At 39.7% G+C, this 24,850-nt stretch overlaps 1 protein-coding gene across 1 annotated transcript in view; it reads right to left on the bottom strand.

The window, feature by feature from the left end:
• Positions 1-22,323, bottom strand: part of SHISA9 (shisa family member 9) — a 193,360-nt gene extending 171,037 nt beyond the window's left edge. The window contains exons 1-2 of the mRNA XM_075058441.1: positions 21,683-22,323; positions 14,338-14,465 (exon numbers count right to left, since the gene is read on the bottom strand). Coding sequence (XP_074914542.1) covers positions 14,338-14,465; positions 21,683-22,308 — 754 coding nt within the window. The 5' untranslated portion in view covers positions 22,309-22,323. The remainder of the gene's footprint in view (positions 1-14,337; positions 14,466-21,682) is intronic.
• Positions 22,324-24,850: the final 2,527 nt, after the last annotated feature.

Here is a 24,850-nt window from a genome sequence, read left to right as displayed (position 1 = left end):
GGAGCATTTTCAATCGAACCCACTCTCTCTGTGTGCTTTCTGACATCTTCCTTGTGAAGTGAGGCTCTTCATTGTCATCTTCCTTTGACAGCTTCTCTCATCCCATACGTTCAATACATCCGCTCTGAGCAAGTTACCTTTTCATCTGGCATTTCTTTATGTTAAGGCTATGCTGATCCTCATTCGTGAATTGGATCTGCCAGGCTTGCTGATGTTTTATACTGCAGTTTGCCAAACCTAGTTTGCTCTGACTGGTAGTGATAGCAGTGGATATAACTTCAGACAGCAGTGGCAGCAGCAATCTATGCTATCCAGCTGTATGTATCTAACCATAAATATGATAATGTTGTATTGCTGGACCACAGCTAGCTCTGCACTGGCTTCTGCAACACCTTTCTACAATGTGAAGCACAAAGATAATCTGATGCTCATAGGCACTCAGCTTGCATGCAGTCAGACTGAAAAAAAGCTGAGGTTTGCTTTATGTGGACATAGCTCCAGCTGTAAGGCCTCACCATTTTTTTATGGAGGGTGCGTCAGGAACTGTTTCAATGCAAGAGGAAGCGTGTACCTGTTTTAGTCCTGTGTATGATGTAAAAAAGCACTCCATGTCTTAATCAGAGGAAAGCTGGTGAGAATGACAGAGATAGGAGCTGTCACTGGTATCAAGTCCACAAGACAGAGCAAGCAGTCTGCATACCACTTGCAATTATCTCACACAGGTCAAATATAGTGAAATCTGTGACTGCAAGTTACTATGAGAATATTTCAATAGGATTCTTCAGATGTCAGAGTATTGATCTTGACATACTGACTGCCAGGATTCAGTCACACCTGTGATGTTGGACTATGCAAATGTCCTAGTTTTAATCTACTGGGATGGTAATTAAGATAAAATTATTTTTCTGTCAGTTCCTTCGAGACTTGTCAGTAACTATATGAGAAGAGTATTCTTAAAGTTACTCACTCATGCTCACCAACTTCCAGGGTGCACTGATCTCAAACTCTGTATAGGCTACAGGTATATGGGGAAAGTAAATCCACTTCTACATACACAGATTTCACACAGGGAAATATGCACTTAGGACTTCTCCCTTTGTAATCTGCTACTTAGCCTCAGACTGCTTAACACCATTGACTTTCCATCCTTGAAGCTGTGCAGTATCTTCTTTCCCAAGAGTGTTGCAAGCCATAAAGGACAACTAATGATGCTTTTGAACTGCATTAACTATTGTGTGGATTTGCCACTTGGAAGCTTCTAGCGTACACTTAATATCATGTAAAGTAGAAATAAGAATAATTAGCAATTAATAAATCATCTGCCAGGTTTTGAGCTTATATTTTCCTCTATGATCTGATCTTCTGACATATCCTGACTCCCTTCAGACTTTCCTATACAATTAATTTAGAAACTACAAACCAGGCATCATCCTGATAGACAACTTCTTTGATCCACAGGGAAGGGTATGTGCCATAGATTGTTCTATCCTTCTTTTCTCATTTTCCTGGCATTCCCAACCTTTGATAACTAGATCTCCCTATTTGATGATTACAGACTCTCAGAGCAGCATCTCAATACTTATTTGATTTATGGATCCAAATTTTGTGCTAACAATGCCCTGCAGCATTTTATTGCACTCAGTAAATAACTCTAGATTTATTGTTCTTAAAAGAGAACAAGGCTAATGTAATTTTTTTTTGTCTAGCTATCTGTTACTCCCTCTAGTAACTTTTAATCCATTTGCCCCTTTTGGTGTTATTGAGATATCAAGAATGAGATGGTTCTACAGCTGTTAGGAAAACAAATGGCTGAATGGAGACAAAAGGCTGAAGTACAAACTCTGTAGTCGTTTGCTTGGTTTGTTCTGTTTGCTGATCAGTCAGTATATGTATACCAGAATGGATAACTCTGAAAAAGCCAGAGAATATTATTCTTTGTCCAGACAAAATCAAGAAATGCAAGAGGAACCTGAGGTACTGCATATGGGTTATTGAGATGCAGACGGGTTGGAGTGGAGAAGCACTATCTTTCCTCTTCCTGATGAATAGACATGAGAGGTGGTAAAGAGAAAAGGGAAACACTAGTGTTATTCCAGTGGACAATTCAGCAGAGTAAAGCACTAAGTTACAGAGCCAGATTTTCATGGACCACTTGTCTTCCTTTCTAAAAATGTTTGGGTGATTTTGACGCTTACAAAATCTGAAAATCTTTTCCTGTGCATAGAGCAGATAGGTGATTCACACTTTGCAGCATAACTAGCTCTGTGTCTCTGGTTCCAGAGACATCTTCATCTATGTCTCTGTATTTGTAGAAATGGTGGAAACAGTGTCACCTAGGAAATAAGGTGTGGCTTGTGAATAAATATTTCAAACCAGATTTTCCCAAGTAAATGTTAATGGGTCTAAAATGCTAGATTATGACAATGCAAGATCATCATACTATAAAGTGTGTAATTTGTATGCACTTGAAAAGAATCCTGCAGCACTGGTGTTTTTTTCTCTATTGTAATTGGCTTACTCTGAGATTAAATAAGCCTAATTTATTTGCATATAGTTATTTAGACCTCTCTATAAAAGATCTCTAAGGATCACAGTCAGAAAAAGAATTAGTGAGTTAGGTAATTCTTAGGTAGGTGCATAAAATTATTAATATAATGAACAAGTCAAAGAAAGAGCTACCCTAATAATATAAATTGTATTTTATATACTTATCCTCTATAATATATCTGCTAAAACATGGGCATCTTCAAAGAAGCATAAATAATTTTACTTTTAATATTCTTCAAGATTCAGAAGTTTCTGGTAATTGTTACTGCTTTTGCTACAAACATTTTTATCCAGGCTTAGCCCCTGGCCTCTCTATCATCACAATCATACCTTTGCATGGTTAAGCAATAGTATATTGGGCTCCCAAGGCAAAATTTTGGTTTACTGACTTCGATGCAAGAACTTGCAGACACAAGATAAACCCCAGACACATACTAGTGAATAAGGAGATGGCTGTTAAAAGTTAATTTTGCTCTAAAAGTGAATTATAACTCTTAAAGAGATCTTTATTCTAGTTAAACATCTATGCAAAAACCTTCTGCAGATATGCATGCTTTTCTTCTGATTTTCTATGGTTCCTTGAAGATCTTTGCTGGGGCCAATTATTTCCAAGAGAAACTATTCCTTTTCACAGACCTCTTTTCTTAAGTGGAGGTCCTTAAGAAAGCAGGAAAAGCAAGAACCAAAGAAAAATAGTGTTGAAATTATGGGATAGAATTAATCAATCATAAACGTAAATTATTTTGCTTAAAAATCCTCATAGGAGTTCAGTTAACTAAGTAAAGCATTTAATGGCAATTTAACTACAGAGCTATGACTAGAAACTTGAAAGTCTTCTAATTGAAATGGTGGTCAGGTTTGTTTTTGACAAAAGACAAAGAATGTTTCTTCACCGTACCGCTGGCTGTTCAGAAGTTAACTTGGAACTTTAACAAGAATCTGGATTACTATAGGAGAAATGTAGTTGTCCAACCTTCCAGCTTTGGAAAAATTAGAAATAGTTTAATTCATTATTATAAATGCAAAACATATTCTTTAAACTAGAGTTACTCATCTGATGAGGTAGAGCAAAGCTTTTAGGAAAAAAATCACATTCCTAATTCTTAGCCCACACCCCAGTAGGAATTGCTGAGAGCATGTTGCACAGCAACTCCTTCAGGCCCTTCAGATGTATAAAAGAAAGAGCAAAAATATATAAATCACCATCAACTTCATTAGTTTAACTGCTGGATGAGAATGATTCTGAAAGGACTACTTTTCCTTTTTGGAAGCTGTTTATAAAATACTGTCAGTAGGCCTCATTCTTTTTACCACAGGGATGCTCAAGAATTCATCTATTAATTTGCTTCTGAATGATATAAGCATATTGTATTACCTAGGCCAAACCCACCTGGCCAGACTAGCAGACCAGTTCGTCTGTTCTTGGCCAACTACCCCCTTGCAAACGTGCTGACTCGGATCCCTCCATATTTGGAAGGGCTTCAGTGAAACAAATCTCCACTGTGCTCAGTTCTCTACTCACGTAAGGTTCCAGAGAAATTTTAGACCATTTACATAAGTGAAAGCTGCCACCTGCAATTCTATTTTGTGCCAGGGTTCAGTGGTTGAGAATTCAGTATCCGCACAAGCCCTCCAAGAGGCCTGTTCTGCATACTGGGGGTGACAACAGTTGTTCAACTACAGCAGCTGTGCTGCCAAAGGGGAGGAGTGTGGAAGAAGAGCATGAAAGGTTCCCTTTCTCCTGTATGCCGAGGGCACGGACATTTTCCTCGTTTGCAGACTTCCAAACTTTCCCGAAATCAGAACAAAAATGGAAAGTACATCTAGCTGGAAACTACTTCTAGCCTCCTGGCTTCTCAAAACACTTCTCAGGAGGGTTTAATTTGGTAAATTATTTGGTAGATTTCACTGCACTTCCCCTAAATAGCTTTCATTACTCTTGGCAATGGACATGCATTTTTCCTTCTCCAACACTGAATTCTCTAAGCTGTGTCACGTTTTTTTGCGAAGCCCTAAGATAAACTTCCTGCATATCCCTTTATCTCTTTCCGTATTCAAGATTAATAACAAAAACATAATTCCCCTCAACAAGATATATATGAGGTCCTAAGTGAGTTGTAGTGCCCCTGGGTAAAATCCTTGAGCCATTAAAGATGGTGAATGCTTTACTATGATTTTTGACCAATCAGAATTTCATCTAATTGGCTTAAACTAGCCACTACTGTAAGCACTGTCAAAATCCTACTTTTGTTACAAGGCTCACAGACCGTGCCTACCCTCACCTCTGAATCGCGTCCACTACCATTTTGTAATTTATGGCTGAAAGTAGTTAATCTTCAGTGCCCCGTTGATAAGACGAAATGCTAGTAGACATTTGCCATACTTTTCTATGTTGTGGTATTTTTTTCACATGATGTCCACAATGGCTGACCACAGACTTTCTGAAATAAAAAGTAGCATCATCAAACAGTATTTGTAGTCATAGAGGACCAGCTTGTTACAGGCAGCAGAAGAGACAGCAATAGGAAGCACAAGGTTTAGTATGCATGGAGAATATGTTAAGAGAAAACAATAAAGCACTTCAAGAGTGCTAGGGAATGATCATATTAGCCCTGGAAGAGCACCTATCTACATAGGAAAGGCTGGGGTTTTTTTCCTGGCTAGTGCTGTAGAGTGTAAAAGGTGACCTAACACAGTGAGAACAAAGTTTTCAGGGTAAAAAACAGATCTCTGTTTGAGGCAGTTTATTGTGGACACTTCCAGCTAAACAAATCGCTAACTCCAATAGCGTCCAAATTTTGTCATGCACAGTCTCTTTTGTGTATGCTCGTATGTGTGTATAAATGTTTATCAAATGTGCGTTTCCTTTAATTGGTAAGGAGTGGATGGTAAAGGAAAATTCGATTATTTTGGATTATGTTACAAATTCATTACAGATTCAGAAGTATAGTTATAGCCTTAAGCTTGGGTGCACAGACATGTTTCTTAAATGTACGAGTTAAAAACAAAAAAATATTACTGAAGGGTTCTGAAAAGCTATTTAAATGTGGTAACTAAAAACCAAAGATTTAATTTATTTGTATACCTAGGAAAACATTAGACCCCACATTGTAATCATCTGGGAATGATTATCAGTATAGTTTTTTATCATGGTTCCAGAGATTTTTTCAAATTTTTTTCTATTATAAAAATCAACAACAAAGCTATTTCATAAATATTAAACACACTCTGTTCCCTTCTTGACTTTATCTTCTGATAATAAAACTGGAGTCAGAGCCAATGTGTACATTTCAAGGAAAGTTACGATGTAAAGCAGAGAATATAGAACAAAGGTACCAAAAATCATTTATGATTGAAACTGTAGACTGAAATTCGTGAAAATATCTCTCACTGAATAGCATATCACAATTGCCTCATAATACTGGGATGTGTATTCATAAGCTTTTTAATGTATGCAGCTAACCTCTTCTACTTTATTTTCTAACCACTGTACTGATTCTGCTTGGCAAAGCTGGTATGACTGATTAAAAAATGAAGAGGGAAGTAATTTTACAGAATGTTAAATTTCTGATAAGAGCATTTAACATCTAAAATATAGTACCAAAGTTTCATACAGCCAGAGTGATAAAAATTTATATGTTTAGCTCTGGATGTATGGGTTATATCAGCAATAGTCAATGCTTGCGCCTGAATGCATGGACAGAAACTGATGTATTAATGAATTTATGTTTTTATAATTTCTGTTACAAATCTACGATTTTTAAGACAAAATATGAGGGTAGGAGTTAATGGATTCAGGGAGATGATTAAGCTGTAAGTCAACAGTTAAAAACGATATTGTTTTGGCATGGAAAAGGCAAGTGTAGTTTGTCTGTTGGCAAACCAACAGTGAAAGCAAAAGGTACTTTTTCTTTGCCTTTCAATGAGGTGACTCATGCCATATTAAAAAAAAAAAAAGGTATCTCAGTCTCTATCCTCTTCATTTTAAGGAGCTAAAACCTAGCAGAATACAATCATAAAAAGGTTGTGTTGTTGGGGTTTTTTTTATTTTTCCCAGACTTGATTCCTATTAGTTTGGCATTGTTTCCTATACCAGTTTTTGACATTAAGAATCCCAGTGACATGAAATATTGCAACAGGTATGAAGCATTGATGATTGATCTTGCTGAAAGTTGTGGTTAACAGTGGGAATATTTTGCACTGGAAGTTATTCAACATTGAGAATACTATTATTCAGTGTGCCTGTCCAAAGATAAAATACAATTTTAGATATTAAATTGAGTAGTATTTAATAGGTATAGCACCTCATTAATAAAATGTTTGCAAAATGCCAAAACAGTAGAGGATGCTTATTCTTCTAAGCATTGCCTTTGTTTTCAGATGAGTATTTGATGACAGGACATAGCAATTTCTAATAACAAATACCTTTGGAACTAAACCCTTATTAAATAATTATGCTGATAGTACAAAAGTAAAAGTGGAATTAAAGGGAAATGCATAACTGTTTTCCAAAGCCAAACCACATTTAGATACTGAACTTTTCATCTTGTATATGGTAAATACATCCCTGTACTACTGTACAACATTTCAAAGTATTTTAATCTGCACCCCCATGACAGCAAAATTAGTCTCATCCTTTATATGTGCTTTTCAAGTCTGCTGTTGTGTGGCTCAAAGCTGCCTATATAATAGTCTAGTACAGCAATGCTCTCTTCTGTCATGACAATAATTTTTATTTTATTAAATAATTATTCAGCCTTATAAACTACATTATAAAGTATAAAAATATATTCTAAATAATTTTTATTACCATAATGTTAATTATTGCTGCTAAAGGATAATGTCAGTGATTAACTGTATTTCTCCCAAATACATTTTATGTTGATGAATATCTTTATTAAGATATGTCAAATTTATCTGAATTAAAAGCTGACTAGAAGTAAATGATAGGATGCAAGGCAGTAATCTAATCTAATTGTTCTCATTGTACAATAAATGAAGAAAGATAGAGTGAAAACTTCATTGTTCAGTCCTAATGGAAATGGTTATATGGAGCAGAGCTTATGAAGACCTACCCAACATAGTTCAAAACATCTCCCACTGACTAAAATTGCAGGTAGGATGCATAACATTCTCATAGAGTTTCCAATAAGATCATATCTAACAAGAAATATTTTAGAATAAAGAAGGGACCCACTGAACATACATAATGATGTTGAGTTCACAATTTTATTTGATTATAGACCCAGGATGCAATCCCCCAGTCTTTGTTCATGCAAAATTTTGTGTTTACTATTTTGCTTGCTATAAGTCAACAGGATCATTCCAAAGTCATGGAATTAATTGTATGGTAGGCACATTGCTAGAGTTCTGACATACTATACTTCGTGAAGACTTCTGTAGTTATAAATAAAAAGCTATTGTGTATGATATATATTAACATTTTCAAAATCATCCTGTTTTCTAAAAAAAATTAACTGATGAAATGTACAACAGTCAATGACAAATGAGATACTTCATTTGTTTTACTTTTTCTCTTTCCTAAACAAACTCAGCAGCTCTCATTCTCAGGTTGTAATTAACTTCCTTGGAAATACTTATTGGTATTTCAAGAAGTTTCATAGCATCTTCTTATAAATCAGCATCATGCATCTGAATTAAAATCTGAATGTAAATTAGAAACATTTTTTATATTAATGATTGTGAGTCTAAACACACATTCAGAACTGATTAAACATTACTGTCTTACAGTGACTGACTGAGTTGCAAGAGAAATGCATCTCCACACTCTTAAGTTTATAGGGAAGATTTTGTTTCCGGCATGGAAGCTTTAGAGCTCTGGAATGCATTACTATAGCTGTAAGAATATTAACAAAAATTCTATCACCAATTTGTTAATGCTTTGAAGTTCTACTGGTAGCATAATTTCAGTTGAAGTCGGTATCTAGAAATTAATTTCAAGTAGTTTAAAAAGTGGTCTCAAGACAGCTGTGACAAAGCAGCTTGCAGCTTTTAACCTCAAACAGAAATTATATTTTAAAAATGCAGTATTTCTTTTCACATGGCTGGTGATGGTAGTGTGGGCTTTTTCTTGGATGATTAGTTTTGTAACGTGTATAACTTAAATGTGGAATTTGTCCTCTTTGTTGTGTATTACAACCAAAATGTAGTAAATAGCCCTCCACCAGAGTTAACTTAAGTCTACTAGCTTTTACCTCAGGAATTTAATCTAAATTATCAGATTTTTTTTTTAATAGTGTTAAGGTGTTTCCTGGATAGATCATAGAAACTCCAGTAAAATGAGATTTTGTATACTGGCAGTGAAGACTAAGACTTCAAATGGAAACAAATTCCCAATACTTACTGACTACAGTCCCTGCCCTCCGTCATAACACTGTAGTTTCTGGCACACTAAGTACACCCTCCAATTAAGCTAGCCATTTTATTCTCCCTCATTCTTCACTGTTTCGGAGTTCTCCATCAGCAGTACTTCTTCACTTCTTCTGTCACTGTGCTAAAACTATCTTTTTCTTGGCTGAAAACTTATTAGTGTTGTCCACCTTTTCACTCATAAAACATGGCTGGAACCCCATCCTTCTAAGTAAGAGGTGAACAGCCAATTAAAGTTTATGAAGAACATAGTCCAATTCCTCTGGGCTAGACCCGCGCATATAGCCAGGCCTAAAAAAAGCATTTTACTGTAGTCAAACTACCTAGATACCAGTGAGGCTAAACATACAGTTATTTGCTCAGTCCTTCAGATTTTGCACCCCTCTGTCTGAACAAGGGTTTTGCTAGAGTTTCAAGGCTTCTGCCACCAGATTGTTACAGTAATACCTACACATTCTTAATGACTACTTCAATATTATGCAATTCATTGTCCAACAGTTACTGTGTAAGTAAATTAGTTACCATGTTTTATACACTTCAAGAGCTCTGCATTTCAGAAAATAGTACTTCTCTTTACTAATTTTTCTTAATATTCCTGTATGCTTATTGCCAATGAGCAACAATAGGAATTATATTTAGGCAATGCAACACAATGAATCATCTGATACAAGCATGTTTATGGATGTTAAACATAAAAATAATTAGTTTGCCAAAGACCACTGTATTCAACAACAAAAAGTATATTCACTAGGGATGAAAGAGACTGCAAAAAATTCTTGCAAATTCTAACTGTATTTTCAGAGTGTCAAACTAGTGACAGTTTCTCTCACTAGAAAACAGAGGCTGAGCTTCTATTTGCAGAAATGGGGGAAAGCACAGGAATACGCAATACAGAATGCTTCTTCTAATACGCAAGAACTTCAAAAAATATGTTACTATTTAAATGCTTACTGTCTCAACGTAGAAACAAAGAAATAACAAAAGTTAACTTATCATAAGGCACCAGTTAAAGAAATGTCTTAGCTTTGTTTTCAGCATTAGCATTTGTAGTTAGTAAGTATCCAGGACAACTGACAATCAAATGCAGCCACAAACACATTATTCCCTTGCATATATTTAAGAACAGAAAAAGTCATTTTAATCACATGTGCTGCAAATCCTTGGCCAGTATTAAAATTGGCCTTTTGATACAGTGCAACACTTCCGTCTTTGAATGGTGTATTTACAATTCACTTATTTTTTTTAATGTTAAAATGAATAAATAATCCATACATGTCAAACTAACTAAAAACTAGCATTTTTCATCTTAAAACCTCCATAATGTAGAACTGACTTCCCTTTAAAGTCACCTTTATCTTGGGAGTCTGCATAAATGCTTTAAATAAACTAGTGCAAGGCTAGCTATTATTGAGGAGAGAGTAACAGAGCTTTCACTGATCATTAGGAAAAGTGACTGTGGATTGCACTAACTTAAGTATTTGTTTCACTCTGCTATCATAGATTATGAATTAGAAATAATAGCAGTAATCAAGTTTTAGAAATGAGGATGTAGCTGCAAAGCCTCCTAACTCCCACTGCACCAGTGTTATAATCCCAAGAAGTTAAATAAATTGTTCACTTCTAACACAATAAGTAGAAAGAAAAAAAAAAGAAGAAAAAAGAAAATCTTGAATGCTGCTGCTTTCTTAAGATTCATGAAAGTCAGAGATGAACAAAAGAACTCAAATTCTGCAGGAAGCTTTGCTTTTGGTTTTATGTTTTTAACATAACCTTTAAATGTCCTCTTTTTTATTTTATTTTATTGAACATTTCCTGTTAGAAAACTTGAATGCTATGATTCTTGGTAGATAGCTGCTGCTTGTTTACAAAGCACCACTACATTCTAATGTGTATGAATGAAGGGAAATAACGGAAAAGTAATCTTAAGTAAAGCACAGTACTGTAAGAAAATTTTGACAACTAACAACCACTAAGAACAAAATAGCTTTTACTAAAAAGCATCTAGGTGTCTGGATTCACATGGGCAAAGAAAAAAACCTATGTTTATCCAGAACCTCCAATATGTCTGTTCTTTTCTGAGTATCAGAAAAGAAGGGACAAGAAACTGAGTAAACTGCAAGACACTGAAAAGAGATCTTTACTTTTGGCCTTCCATTGGACTGCTAGTTTTGGCAAATAGCTGTGCTAGCTGCAGGCGACTTAGAAATTCTTTGTCCTTTGGTAACAAACAGACCAGAAACAAAAACACATTCATTTTCAGTGTCAGAGATCATGTGAAGTTTGTCATTTTGACAGAGCTTCCCTTAATAAAACACTTTCAGAACAGGTTGGCAGCATCAGCAAAATGTTTTCAAGAGGGCAGAAATAGCAAATGAACATTCAACTTAGAACATTTTTAATAATGTTTGGCCTTCAGTAGTTCCTCTTCAGTATTCTGAAAGGCACAATATGAAGGGGTACATCATGGCTAAGAAATTCCTCCTGCCCTCTTCATATCTATGGACCAATATGACAAGTATATCAGTTTCAAATTTTTAAGTCTCATTTTGGGATGACTAGTAGATAGAAAGTGGTAACTTAGAAAAGAAAACTTAAAAAATACATATCAAAGTGTCTGATGCTATAATTTTGTACTATTTCATTTCCTCTGTATACGTAAAGATCTAGAAGAGAATTTTTACAAAAGCTGTAATTCAGTCTGGTTTATTTGCTTGTAAAAATACCAAAAAAAGCCAGTCACTTTTCCAGCACTAGTAGTAGGTAATGCTGCACTGCCAAAGTTTCTGCAAGTAATATCCACTCTTGTAGAGTTTCAGAACTCCACTATAAAATTTCAAATTACTAACATGCTGGGCTTGGAAAATATGTCTTAATAATTTTTCTTTATAAAGATTTTTTTCTGCACCGTAAATGCACATGCTCTCAACAGACTTTAATAATTTGTGACCTTCTGGCTAATTCTAGTGGGTCATTTAGTCATGTGTTAGATGAGTTTATGAGGGAATATAATGGCAACAAATACAGAATAATGATCTACTTGCTATGAAGCAAATGTATGTAGTATCGGTTATAGAATGCATTGAGTAATTTCACTACTTGAAGGTCTGCATTGAACAATCTAAAATGATTGACTTAATCCATAAAGTTGATTAAAGACTGAAACAGCTACCATCTTAGTTGCTTGCTTCTGAGGTTTCCATCTGTAGAAGGAATGCCTGAGCTGCATGTGAAGCAGTCTTGGGACTGCCCCTATTCATTACCCAATGGATTAAGATAGCTCCAAAGTAGCAGTAGTGTTTCTATGTTGTAAATTGCAGTGGTGCAAAAGCTGTTTCACATATCATTCCTCCATCTGTGCCAGAGGGCCAAATTCTGAGACAGCGGTGGTACAGAGCCATCATAAGCCAAGATCCTAAGCTATTATTAAATGTATCTTTCTTTTTCTTTCTTGATGCAGTAACTATGTGGCTCTGAGTTGCATTTATATGCAAGAGTTTATAGAAGCGAGGCTTAAATCTGAATTCAAAGCCAAGAAACAATGAGTTTAAAGACCTGCTGTGTTATGTCATATATTGTAGTATACAAAGAGTTTTAAGCAAAATATCTCAGTGTGATGATTACAAAAATCTAGATACAATCAATGCAATAAGAATCTCTTTACTTTCTGGTTCCTTCATTAACTGGGATTCTGAATAAACATTTAACATACAAGAGAAAATAAGGATTGTACCCTAACTGCATTACCATTTGGCATCTTCCTTCATGAAAACATGGTCACAGGAAGGATCCGAGATCAGCAAAGAGCTAATACACAGAGCAAAGAGAGATATAGTGCATATTCCCATCCTCCTTAAACCTTCAGCAGTTCACCACCTCAGCTCCAGGGGACTAGAGCACCTTTGATTGAGACAGAAGCATAAGTTCCCCTGCAGAAGTGGTGTGTTTTTATACAATTAGGGACGTAATGCTGCAGTATGTATGTACTTCCCCCTCTGCAGTGTAGAACTGCACAGGACCGGGTGGAAGTACTTTGCTGGAGAGCAGTGCAGACAGATTAGGTGTCACACTTCACTATATGTGGTAACTTTATTAGAGGTCACAGCTTTAATTCTCTCCTGTTACTCTGTAACGATGCACATAAGAAATTGCAGTCAGCCTCTACCACAAAACAAGCATCAGGAGTGCATGCAGCATATGAATCTGCTCTTTCTCCCATTGTTTTTATACCCTCCCCCCCAAAAGAAAGCAGTAAAATCTCACAGTAACTGCACAGTGCAGTCCAAATAAAATTCATTCTTTGTCCAAATATAAGCAAATTTTCTGCTTTCTATAGTTACAGAAAGATAAGGAAAAGACTAATGCATATACTTTGAATGTTTCAAAATCTAAATACCAGTAAAAGTGTATTTGCAGTAAAACACACATCTACATCTACATTGATCCACCACACAGCATAAAGCCACCCACTGCCTAACAATCTAAACCTTCCTGAATGATACCCTTTTCTTTTATAAATATATTGAACTTGAATTTGTAAATATATTATCTATAATTTGTATGCATGTATATATATTCACGTATGTATATATATTTAAGATATGGATGAATATAAAATACATAAATATGTATCCAAATTAAAGTTGCAGTGGAACTGTTCATCACAAAAGGAAAATCAACATGAGAAAGATCTGTACCGTGGTCTAATACAAGACCGAGAAATAAGTTCCTAGGACTTCAGAACCACTTGAAATGTCACCATATTTCCTCTGAAGCTCCAAGGTGCATGTTTTCCTTGCCTTCAATAACATAAACACGTAATAGCAGATACAGAATAAAAATATTATTTCAAACTTAAAATAATAATCTTCCTCTCGCCTTTCCCTTAGAGAGAAAAAAAAAGAGAAAGTAAAAACCACATACAACTTGATGCTCGCCAGGAAAGTATTTAACTGTTTTACTAGTGGAGATGATATAACAGCCTAATCAGACCACTTTCTTATTGGATGTTACAGCCCTGTGAAACATCTTGTTAAATCTTGCTGTAAGCTTAACTACTTGTATTTTGGTATAACAAAACATTGAATAAGGCATAGCTTGATGAGCTGAGCAAAAACACCAGGTAGAATGAGACAAAGATACAAAACCAATATTAATCAACCAGGACAACTAATTAAAAATAAATATAATAACTAATGTTTCTATTCAAAATGGCTTTCTCTTAGTGTTGCACTATTTGCACTAGGAAAGCCTAAATATTTCTACTTCTGAAATAAAGAATAGTTCTAATTTGCAAGAACCCATGTACTGTTGATCCTCATTTGACATCCAGCAATATTTGTTTCATAATGCTCATTTTAGTGCCAGCATTCCAGATATTGATAAAGTTATAATGCAACTTACGTAAATTATTTGGAGGAGGTCTCGTCTCCATATTTTCATAATGCTGCACATGTACTACAATGTTTAGATCTCTTTCCATATGATCTGTTGTACAAGGACCTTGAGGTCGCATAACATCAGCAAGAGCCCTGAAAACCAAACAAAATCAGAATGAACCTGCAAAATCTATAAGGCATTACCAATATATTCCAGGGTTTTTTTAGTTTGAGATGCAGTCTGTTATAATGTCTGCTGGAGAAACCTGCTCTATTCACAGCAAAACCAGGGAATCAGATTCATTGTCAGACTTCGCACCTAAGGCTCTTTTTAGGTTGTCTTAGACAGTGTGCTAGCAGCAATAGACAGAAACACATTAAGTTCTTTAGCTGTCTTGGCTTTGTAGGAACATAATTTAAGCTTGTTGAGACTTGTAGAGTTCTGCCATTGCATGTGCTCATTAACATTGCCATCTTGCTGAGCACCTCAGCACCTAGCCCCTGTCTATAGCTTCACAAACTTGTTATCTCCACACCTAGATTACCAGCAGGGCCTGTCAAAGTAAATTCTCAGACACGCATTTGCAGTGTACCACACAACACAGTGGTCTTGGCCATTTTCGTTCAAAAATGCCACCAAAGTTGAAAGCTCACATGATTTTAATGTAGAAATCCAGTAGACATAGCACTCTTCATGATCAGGGATTAAGCTTTTCCCATCCAGAAGGGGAGATCAAAAATGTCTTTTCTAACTTCTATGAGTGCCCTAGTCATTAAGATGGAGCAAAGCTTGCACAGGAACACTCCTTGCTGCTTTGAAGCCAGGTCAGAAACAGGATGAAAGCTTTATGCTAGCAAAGAGGGAGCAAGCAAAAGGATTCCTAACAGTTAGGCCAGGCCCAACCTGATGTTGGTTATGGACTTCTTCTGCAGAGCTGCAGGCAGTAACTATATCTGAAAGAGAGACAGATTCATCCCGCTCTGGTATATTTTCTGAGGACTGGTTTCACTGCCAAGCGCCCTGCTGAGTATAAGTCCATTCTTAGGCATACAGATAAGCACACACACCTGTACCAGCCCTCTGGATCCAGAGTTAGTGACTAAGTTTTAAGCTCTGAAACTGTCGGTATGGCAACATCTAACTCTGTTTGTGATTCCGGGATGTGGATTTTCACCATTGACTTCTGTAGGAGCAGGATTAGCCCTTAGGTATATGCCATATAGCTACCTGCTGAATTACTGTGCCGTACAAAATAATTGGCCCACCTGCAGAAACTGTTGCCTTAGGCAAAGGAAAGCTATGGTATGTGTTACCAGTGTCTTCAGCGTTCAATGAAAGTCTTTTCTATTCAGGTCAATCCATTACTGACCATTATTTGCCTCCTTTTTGTTTTACTAGTTTTAACTTTTAGACCCCTTGAGCTATTTTTTTAAGGGAATGGATGCATTTTCTGGGCACTGCACCCAGTTTAGTTTAATTTTCTGCAAAATTATATACAGTGTCCCAGACACTGCATCAAGAAAGACTAGTTTATAAACTAATAAATACATAAAAATAAGCACATTCACTGGTGAGAGCCATGGCAATTGCCATCTAGCTCCTCCACTGTACTTCTGTGTCATGATGATTTCTTGATCAAGAAGCACTGTACTTTTTAATATTTAAAAGTAACTTCATTTAAGTTACAGGCAGAGAGGAATCTTGAGCTGGATCTTGCTTTCAGATTGCAGGAATGTTGCTTTGGTACACAGCTGAATGATACTGATGTTTCGTTGTGTTTATGGCTAGCATTATGTTATTAAAGTATTAGTTACAGTTGTGATCAACATGTTACAGAATACTCTGTTGATACTGTAAAAGGTCAGAAGACAGTAACCAAATGACTAATGGTATCAGAGCAACGCTCCCATTTGAAGCAATGCTTATACAGCAGAAATAGCAGAGATGGCCTACATAGCAGAACAATAAAAATTCAATAGATCTCATAAAGGTGTGTAGAAAATGATGCAAAAGGGAAACATTATATTGCAAAACGTAGTTTAAAATAAGTGGGGACCAAAATAATTAGTATCTAGTCAATTTATGCAAATACATCTCTATACAAAGAAAATTATTGACATGAATATTAATTCTAATTCCAGAGGCAGCTGGATGCATTTCTGGGAAGGAAAGAAAAGCAAGTGAAAGTTCCTAACTTCAGTGTGGGAGTTAAAACTGTGAGAACTCGTAATACACGGATTAGTATTTCCCAACTTTGTGAGAGCAGGTTTCCAGAAATGCTTTCCTCATTGCCCTTAATCTGATGGTAAATATTGTTCAATGTAGACTTTAATTAACACCCCACATGATAGAAGATTAACTACTGCCTGTCTGTAAAAATGCCAACTAAGTTTTCTACCATTTTAGGGTCATTTTTTTCAAAGAGGTTTTAAGAAATTAGCTGTCCAACTCCCACTATATTAAGAAAAAAGGAACCAGTCACCATCAAGTTCTATTTTTAACAACACAGCACCTATGTTTATACTGTGTTAGCCAAAGTTGTACAATCTTCTCAGGGCAGAATAGCTCATATAACAAAGAGCTTGTCCTTATCTTCCACTGATGTCAGGGAGAGTTAAAAATGTGTAGCAGTTTGTACCACTGAAGTACAAAGGAAGTGCTGTACCTGCATTTTGTTCTTTTAGGGATTTGCCCATATAATGAAATGGATAAAGGGAGGTTTGTGCCCCAGTATGTGACAAAATCCTTGAATAGACATTTGCTTTGAAAAATTCCACATAGGCCAACAGACTGTTATAATACCTTCATGCATTTGTCTCACCTGAATATTATCATATAGATTTTGTTCATTATCTGAAGAAATTGTTAGAATGGGTTCCACTGAAAAATTATATATACATAGAGGGTCTTTATCTACACTTTTGCTATACTGAATGATTTTTTTAAGGAAATGCAAAATACAAGATACCCTTCTAATCAGGTAGCGATATCATTAGGTCCTGTATTTTGATACTGATTGCAGTATTACAAAGTGGAGAAATGTTACCTGCATAGGAGTTCATGGCCCAGAACTATCCAAGTATCACAGAACTTCTGCATTTCTCCTGCCATAAGATTTTTCTCCTTGGGTATGTAATACTATTTTTGGGTGTTATAAAGCATGTGGAGCCAAGCATTTCCCTTATGGGTACAAGCTTGAAGAAGCTGAAACACAGGTTATTTCATGAAAGGTCACTTGTCATATTTTGCCTCCAAAACTGGGTCAAAACCCATAAGGGAAATAATTTCACACATAGGATTCGGGATTTTGGCAAGTCAGACTATTTTTGGCCCCAGCTACATGCCTTTTGAATGATCAACAAAAGACTTAACTCATGAGATCAGCACATTGTGAAGGAAGAAAGAAGAGCTCAAATGGTTCACAGTAGTTGGAAGGCTGCTAACATACTGTCAGAAGCACTGCTTCAAAAAAACAGGAGCTATAGTGTACAAGCATGATTGTAAATATTGTCCTTTCAGTTCTTGGTTTGTTTGCACATTCTCCACAAGGATTAGGGAAGAAGACAAAGGTGTGGTTTTATTTACAGAAAAATCTCCTCCATGAAACAGATGTAAAGCTTTTCCCTTTTCTACTCATTTTTGAGAGAGGATTCTCCGCTTTAATTGATGGAGCCTGGAAGTACCATTGATGTAGTCTTAAGCAGCAAGAACATGCTGCCCTCCTATGCCTAACAGAGCTTCTAGGTCTGCTTCAGGAGGCAGATAAATTACGTGTCCTTTTAGGCATAATACTGCCACATTCATTCCCTTTGCCATATCTGATAATATACACCATCTTATTCCCTTATCCTCTTAGAAAGCAGGAGGGTAAAGGAAGAGTTACTCTGGCTACTACTATTACTGCTTAGTTCTTGGACACTGTAGGTGAAGGGAACCTTTATCTCCTTTCAATGTCAAGTGACAAATTGAAAAACAAGGAGAATGATATAAACAAAACATTATCATATGATGTCTAAAGCGAAATATGCCATATAGAGTTAATACTGTACTCCCCTCTCCATTTTCATCTTCCAGATTTACAGTTCCATGCCAACAGTAAGAGTGTTTTACTGAAAAGCACTGATCTAACAAGAAAGAAAATGTCAACAGTGCCACACTTAGCCTTTTTTCTCAAAACAAAAGGAACTAACAAGCTCTCTAAAAAAGGACAAATTTTGACTCTCTTTTCCTAAAAGGTCTTGCCCAATAGAGTTTTTTTCCTATGGGTTGTTTTCACTAAATAAATACATTGCCCTGATGCTTTTTCATTGTCAAATATTTCAGGAAAATTCAGTGAAATTAATGGAGTGTTCTTGGTTTGTTTTGGTATAGGAGTAAACAAAATGTAACGAAAGGCAAGTGTGTAGAAACTACGCTCACCAAGCCTGTGAAGTTTCCTTTATTAACGTTGTACCACTCTTACACACACCAGTGTCTTACTTCAACAGCAGATCCACTGACTGCAAGATGAAATAATGCAAGGAACTAATAAGTGTGGCACAGTTTTGCTTCCTATTTATAAGTCAATGTTCTAATTCCCATGTGTCAGGTCTCTGTTCATATTTTTAGTATATCAAAAATGGAAATATATAATTTACACTAGTTTTAGTCTGTTCACTTTTTTAAAAAAATCAGCCCTCATAAAAAAAGATCAGTTTACATTATGCATTATCTTTTTTGACAAGTACCATCCCTTCCGTAGGTGAATTTCTTCATAGGAATGAAGAGAATTCAAGTGTTTCATGTAGCCATTGGCTAGGGAAGGGAGAGGAGACAATCTTAGCTAAGGAAATAGATGACAAATCAGCCTCTGTGTGTTTCTTGCTGCCAGCCAAAATGGAGTAACACTTAGTACTTTTGGTTTGGCCTACCTAACACTCTCAGTGCATTATACTTTTGCTTATTGATAAGGTTCAGTACAGAAAAAAACAAAGTGTTCTTTTTGTTTGTTTTTTTGATATTGTAGTGATGAGTGTTATAGAAGAAGGTGAATATGAATATAGGCTATGTATTATTTTAATTGTTGGTACTATTAACTGTTTAAACAGATAAATTATTTCTTAAGCATTGCAGCCTTTTTTTCAGAACATTAGTACTGTAAAATGAGCTAGGATGGAATATTTTAGTTAAACACACATTTGAGGACAAAGAGGTTACTTCAATTCTTCACTCAATGAACAGATTTTTAGATTGCCAAAGGGATTAACAAATCTAATTCCTTTTCAGATTAATGGTAAACTCACCCCACAGCTGTAATGGGAGTGTGAGAACTTTTTTAAAAAAAAAAAAAAGCTATAGCGCTGCTTTTGCAGAACATGACTAGCTATTATGTGTACTGAGTGGGTGACTGTTTTTCCATGTGATCATGACTTTCCAAGTTTCTGTATAATCCTGACTTGAACATTTTCATGGCAAGAAAAGCACAAGATCTCAGACACTGTTAAGTAATCAGGGTAACAGACGACCTTTTCTAAGAACCACTTCAGAAACCTAATCTTTATGCATACATGACTGAAGGATTTCAGAATGATTTCCCAATCCCCTATAATTCTATTTCCATAAACTAAGACAGAATATCCTTTCAGAAGGATATTCACACCTGTACTTTAGATAGCAAATATTTCTACTAGTAGAAATAGGACCTATTTAAGCCATATATAAGCAGGGATGGCTACAACTTCACTCTGTCCTGGTTTTTGTAACTGTTACAAGCCCTGCCTTTTTGCCTGCAAGACATTACAGAAAAGAGGCTGAAGCAAGGGAGAGCTTTTTCCAAACAAGCTCTGTAGTTTAAGAGTAAGATTTAAAAAAAGAAATTGGAATCCATGTATTCTTTTTCTCAATTTAGTAGTAGAGGATATTCAAAATGCCTAAAGAATTGCTCAACAAAAAACATCTTTGCAGAAGTATCACTGCCACACAATGTTAAGTTGACTGAAATTTCTGCAATGTCCTTTGTTCCTTGGTAGTAAAAGCATATCCATATCAGCCAGTTTATAAATAGCAAATAATTGCTAGTGAACTGGTGATGCATTTGCAGGAGTATTTTTATGGCTTGCTCTGTTCATCTCAGGATAAGCAGTTAATCAAAAAGTCATGCAGAAACTTCAGTAAAAAATAAGGCTCCAGGTGTTGAGTTGATCTCTTGGACTATCTTTCAAAGGATGACTCTTCATCTAAGCTTTAAAGATTGTGAACTACACCATTACCAGTCAGGGCAAGAGGAAGCTTTCTGCCACACTGCACGTCCAGTAGAAAGTATCCTTTCAATTGCATTTCATTGCTAAAGTTGCCCAATATGCTGGAATCTATTTAGACTCTTTAATGGCGCTGTTTGCCTTTTTAAATGCCTTTCTCCCATCTGCTTTACTTTCATGTGCCTGGGATTAGCATAAAGAATCAGACTGACTGCAAACTTGACAAACGTGTTATGCCTTGATTTTGAACTGCTGTGACAATCTAGGTTTGGAATATGTTGTTAAAGCCATTGGGCTCTGTCCTGAGCTGCCCACCTGCCTATCCACCACTAGGCAGCCAGTATCTGGAGTAGACGGTACACAGCACGCCTAAACTCTAGGTGGGAGAGGTTCCCTTTGATATAACTCAGCCATTACACTGTGGATACAGATTATAACACACACATATATGGATGAGACAAGACTTTCACATTCCATTTTTTACCTCTCAACAGTAACTGAAAAAAATGTTAAGAAATTCTACAATATCTTTTCCTTTTTGTGTCTCTCTCTTCCCTTCCACCCTGGCTCATTTTCACAGCTCAGAAATTTTACAAATAGCTCACACACTTGCAAGGGTTGGGGGTGTAGGGAAGGTCCTGCCAAAACCATTTTGCAGCTGGAGAGGGAGGGTGAGATGACATTTGTTTACATCCTTCTGTTGAGAAGTAAAAACATTTTCCAAGCTTTGAAACAGTTGGAAGAGGGAACCCATCAGGCTTTCTGTAATTCAGTGTTGCTGGTTTCAGGATTTTTTGGTTTTCCTATTCATGCACAGTATATCTGGGAACACTTGCTGGATCTTGTTGGGGAGAGGGTCAAACACTGCAGATAAAAATGGACTACTGTCTGTGCAAACTCCACAGTTATTTCTAGTCTTCCTCAATATGCATGTACTTCGATAACCTGGGCTTGGGGAACCACAGGAGCTCTGCTCGCCAAAGTTGGTCTCTCACAGTCGCCTTGCAGGGGAATGCAGCCTGCCTGGCAGGAGTTGTTTGTTTAGCAGGAACGCATGGGCTCCTCTCTCCTCTTTAGGGGCAGGGGGAGAGGTAGGGGGGAAGGGGACCCTGCTGCCTGGCACTCAGCCTTACCTGGACATGTGCTCCCGCTGGGGTCTATGCGCCTTCTCCAGCCCTAGTTTGGTGAAGATCCCCACCAGCACCATGACTGCCACAACCCCACAGATGATGTAGACAATGAGGTTGGTTTTATCCCTGGTGGGGTCATGCAGAGGGTCGTCTATGCGGGAAGGAGGCTTCCCAGTGTTCATCCACAACGGCGTCTCGTAGTTTGTGCAGGTGCTTTGATCCAGTCTTGTCTTCTTGAACTTGCAGCAAAACCTGAAGCCACAAGTGCCGCAGCAGAAGATGAACTCCCCCGAGCTGCAGTTAAAGGGGGGGTCCCACTGCCCCATCACGTCAAAGTAGCCCCTGCAGAAGTCCGGGGTGGGAGGTGGCTCAGAGGGGTCTAGCTGCTCCCCAAGGCTGGAGTGGTTTCCTCCTGAGAGCACAACGAAGCTCCCCAGCTGCTGGCCAGCTTTCTCCTGAGCCCGACACACCAGTGTGAGAAGGTCCGCCACCAAGTAGCCGAAGAGCAGCCGAGTAAAGCCCTCCATTCTGCCTCCCAGCCCCGGCTCAACGATGCTGCTGCTGCTGCTGCCGCCGCCGCCGCCGCCGCTCGAGCTGCTGGATGCTGCGCTGCGCCAGGAGCTGAACATAAAGGGGCTCCGTCAGGGGCCGGGAGTCCTCTCAGCCCGCGCTCGCCTTCAGCACCACGGACAGCCCCACGCGGGCCGGGCCGGGCCGGGCCGAGCCGGGCAGGGCCGGGCCGGGCGGGGGCCGCCGCCCCCCGGGCAGCGTCCGCAGCCCGTCGCCGCTCCGCTCCGCTCCGCTCCGGAGGAGCGAGCGCGCAGCACTTGTGGAGTGGAGTGCGCGGGAGAGGGAGCGCGCGGGAGGAGGAGGAGGAGGAGTACCGAGGGGTGGAGGTGGCGGCGGGAGTGCGGGGCACCGCGCCGCGCGGCGGGCTGGGGAGACGGGGCTGGCGAGAGGGGCGTGGAGGGGGCCACGAGGCGGGAGGGCTGAGGCGAGGGCGCTGCAGGGGCGGGAAGGAGGAGAGAGGGCGAGCGAGGAGCCTCCCCGCGCCGCCTGGCGCCAGCGTGCAGGCGCCGGGGGCACCCACCTTCCGCTCCCCCGCCGAGCCCGGCGCGGTCTCTCGCAACAACTCCCTCAGCCGGCCGCGGCGCCCGCCGAGCCCCGCCCGGAGCCGGGCGAGCCCGCGGGAGGCGACGGCTGCCGGGGCAGAGCGCGGGCGGCTGGACGGACTCGCCGCGGCATCCAGCCGGCGGGGAAGGGCTGCCGCCAACGGGGAAATCCGCCTCGGCGGGCAGCGTGCGGACGAGAGCGAGGGCGAGGCAGCCCGCCGAGCCCAGCCCGTCCTCCGAGGCGCCCGCGGGCGGCTGCCCGCCGGCCTGCCCCCGCCCCCGAGCACCCCTCTGCGAACCCCCCCCCCCGCCCCTCTCCCTCCTGAGCGGCCCCTCTGTGGGGCTTTTCCCCCGCCCGTCAGCCCCGCCGCGGAGCCGGCCCCCACCTCAGCCCCCTCAGCCCCGCCGTGGGGCCGGCCCCGCTCCCCGCCATCCCTTACATAAGAGACTTCCCGCCCAGGCGGGCGCTCCCCACAGGTGCGTCTCCAAAAGCGCGGGAGCGCCTCCTCGTCCCCTCCCCTCCGCGCGCGCCGCGCTGAGGGGCGCAACGGCCAGCGCGCGCCGGCCTGGGCGCCCGGGCAGGGCGGGGGGGGGACGAAGCGAGGGCGCCGGGCGGCCTCAACCCCGCACAGCCGCGCCGCGGGCTCCAGGCCGAGGTGGGCCCCTCGGGGGAGCCGGCGGCAGCCCCGAGGGAGGAGAGCAGGGCGCCACTCTCCCGATCAGTAGAGCGCTCCTCCCGGTGACTGCTCTCCTCACAGGCTAGCGCTCCCCGGAGATTCGCTTACCTGTGAGGCGAAGGCAGGTCCTCCCGGCGGAGCGGCGTCCATGGGGCCGTACCTCCGCTACACCATGGGCGTGAGCGGGCGCTGCCCTCGCCCCGGCGCGCTGTGCCCAGGTACAGCGTTACTGGTGCTGCACGCTTCAGAGCGGGGCCGCGTTTATGCCTGCTAAACATGAGCTGCCCCTGCACATCATTTATTTAAAAATCTTGTTATAATGTCAGTCAGGCTGGCTCCAGAGGACACAGTGAGGCAGCGGGTTGTTTGCGAGACGCAGAATTAAAATAACTTCCCCCAAACAGAGAACTGACTCTGGGAAAGACTTTTTAGTGATTCACTCCCCATCCCTGTTATTTAACCCTCTTATCTCCGTCGTTTGGTTTGGCAGTAACCCGTGCAAGTAGCGATAATATTATCCCGAATACTATGCTGCCACCAAATGTAGGAAATAAGCCCATTATGGCGTGGTTTAACAGTGTGGGCTGGTGCTTAAAGCAGCTTCCCTTTTCCTCGGGGGCACGTCTGTGATAGCCTCGCCGCGGCCTTGCGGGCTACTGTTGTCTCTGAGGCAGAGGGGCTGGTGTGCTGGGGCTCTGTAATGGCGTCCCTCTCCCACCTGCTCTTGCGCGGGGGCTGCATTGCTGCCGCACTTCAGGAACTTTGGCCAACTCCGTGTGAAGTTGTTAAGCGGTAAATAAACAGAAAGGTGAGGCAGAGGACAAAGCAGACATTTGGAACCGGAGAGGGCTGTAGTTAGCTAATTACGATCCTTTGCCTTCTCTTAAAAATAGACTCTAAGTACAGTGATGATTCCACTGAACAGTTTGACAGTAAGCCTTGCGTCTTTGTCCAGGAGGTAGGTTAGAAAGCCCCTTTATTTCTCAGCAGAGAAAAACAATCAGTCCCAGCCAAAACCAGCCTTTTTGGTTTTTAATATTTAATTCTTAAAACCTTCACCTCATCAACATCCCCTTTCAAGTCTCCTCTGAAATCATATCATTCCTCCCTTGTGTATACTTCTCTCTGCTATTATTTATTATTTAACACTTTGTGATGCAGTATGTGCTGAAAATACTGCACAAAAATGAATCTGTTCCATACTTATTATTGCATCTAGAGACATTTAAGGTCCAGTCCTGTCAGGCGCTTAAGATTATGCAAGTTTCCCTGTTGATCTGACTGCTAAAAAGCTGCTTAAATATTTTGCATGATTAGTGCTATACATGTGCAGAAATAATAACATCAAAAATTATTTATTTTATGGGCTATTAATCCTGACT

Source organism: Buteo buteo, chromosome 27 (assembly GCF_964188355.1).
Source record: "Buteo buteo chromosome 27, bButBut1.hap1.1, whole genome shotgun sequence".
Lineage (NCBI taxonomy): Eukaryota > Metazoa > Chordata > Aves > Accipitriformes > Accipitridae > Buteo > Buteo buteo.
The sequence above is the reverse complement of the archived record's forward strand: the minus strand, read 5'-3'. Positions and strand labels throughout refer to the sequence as shown.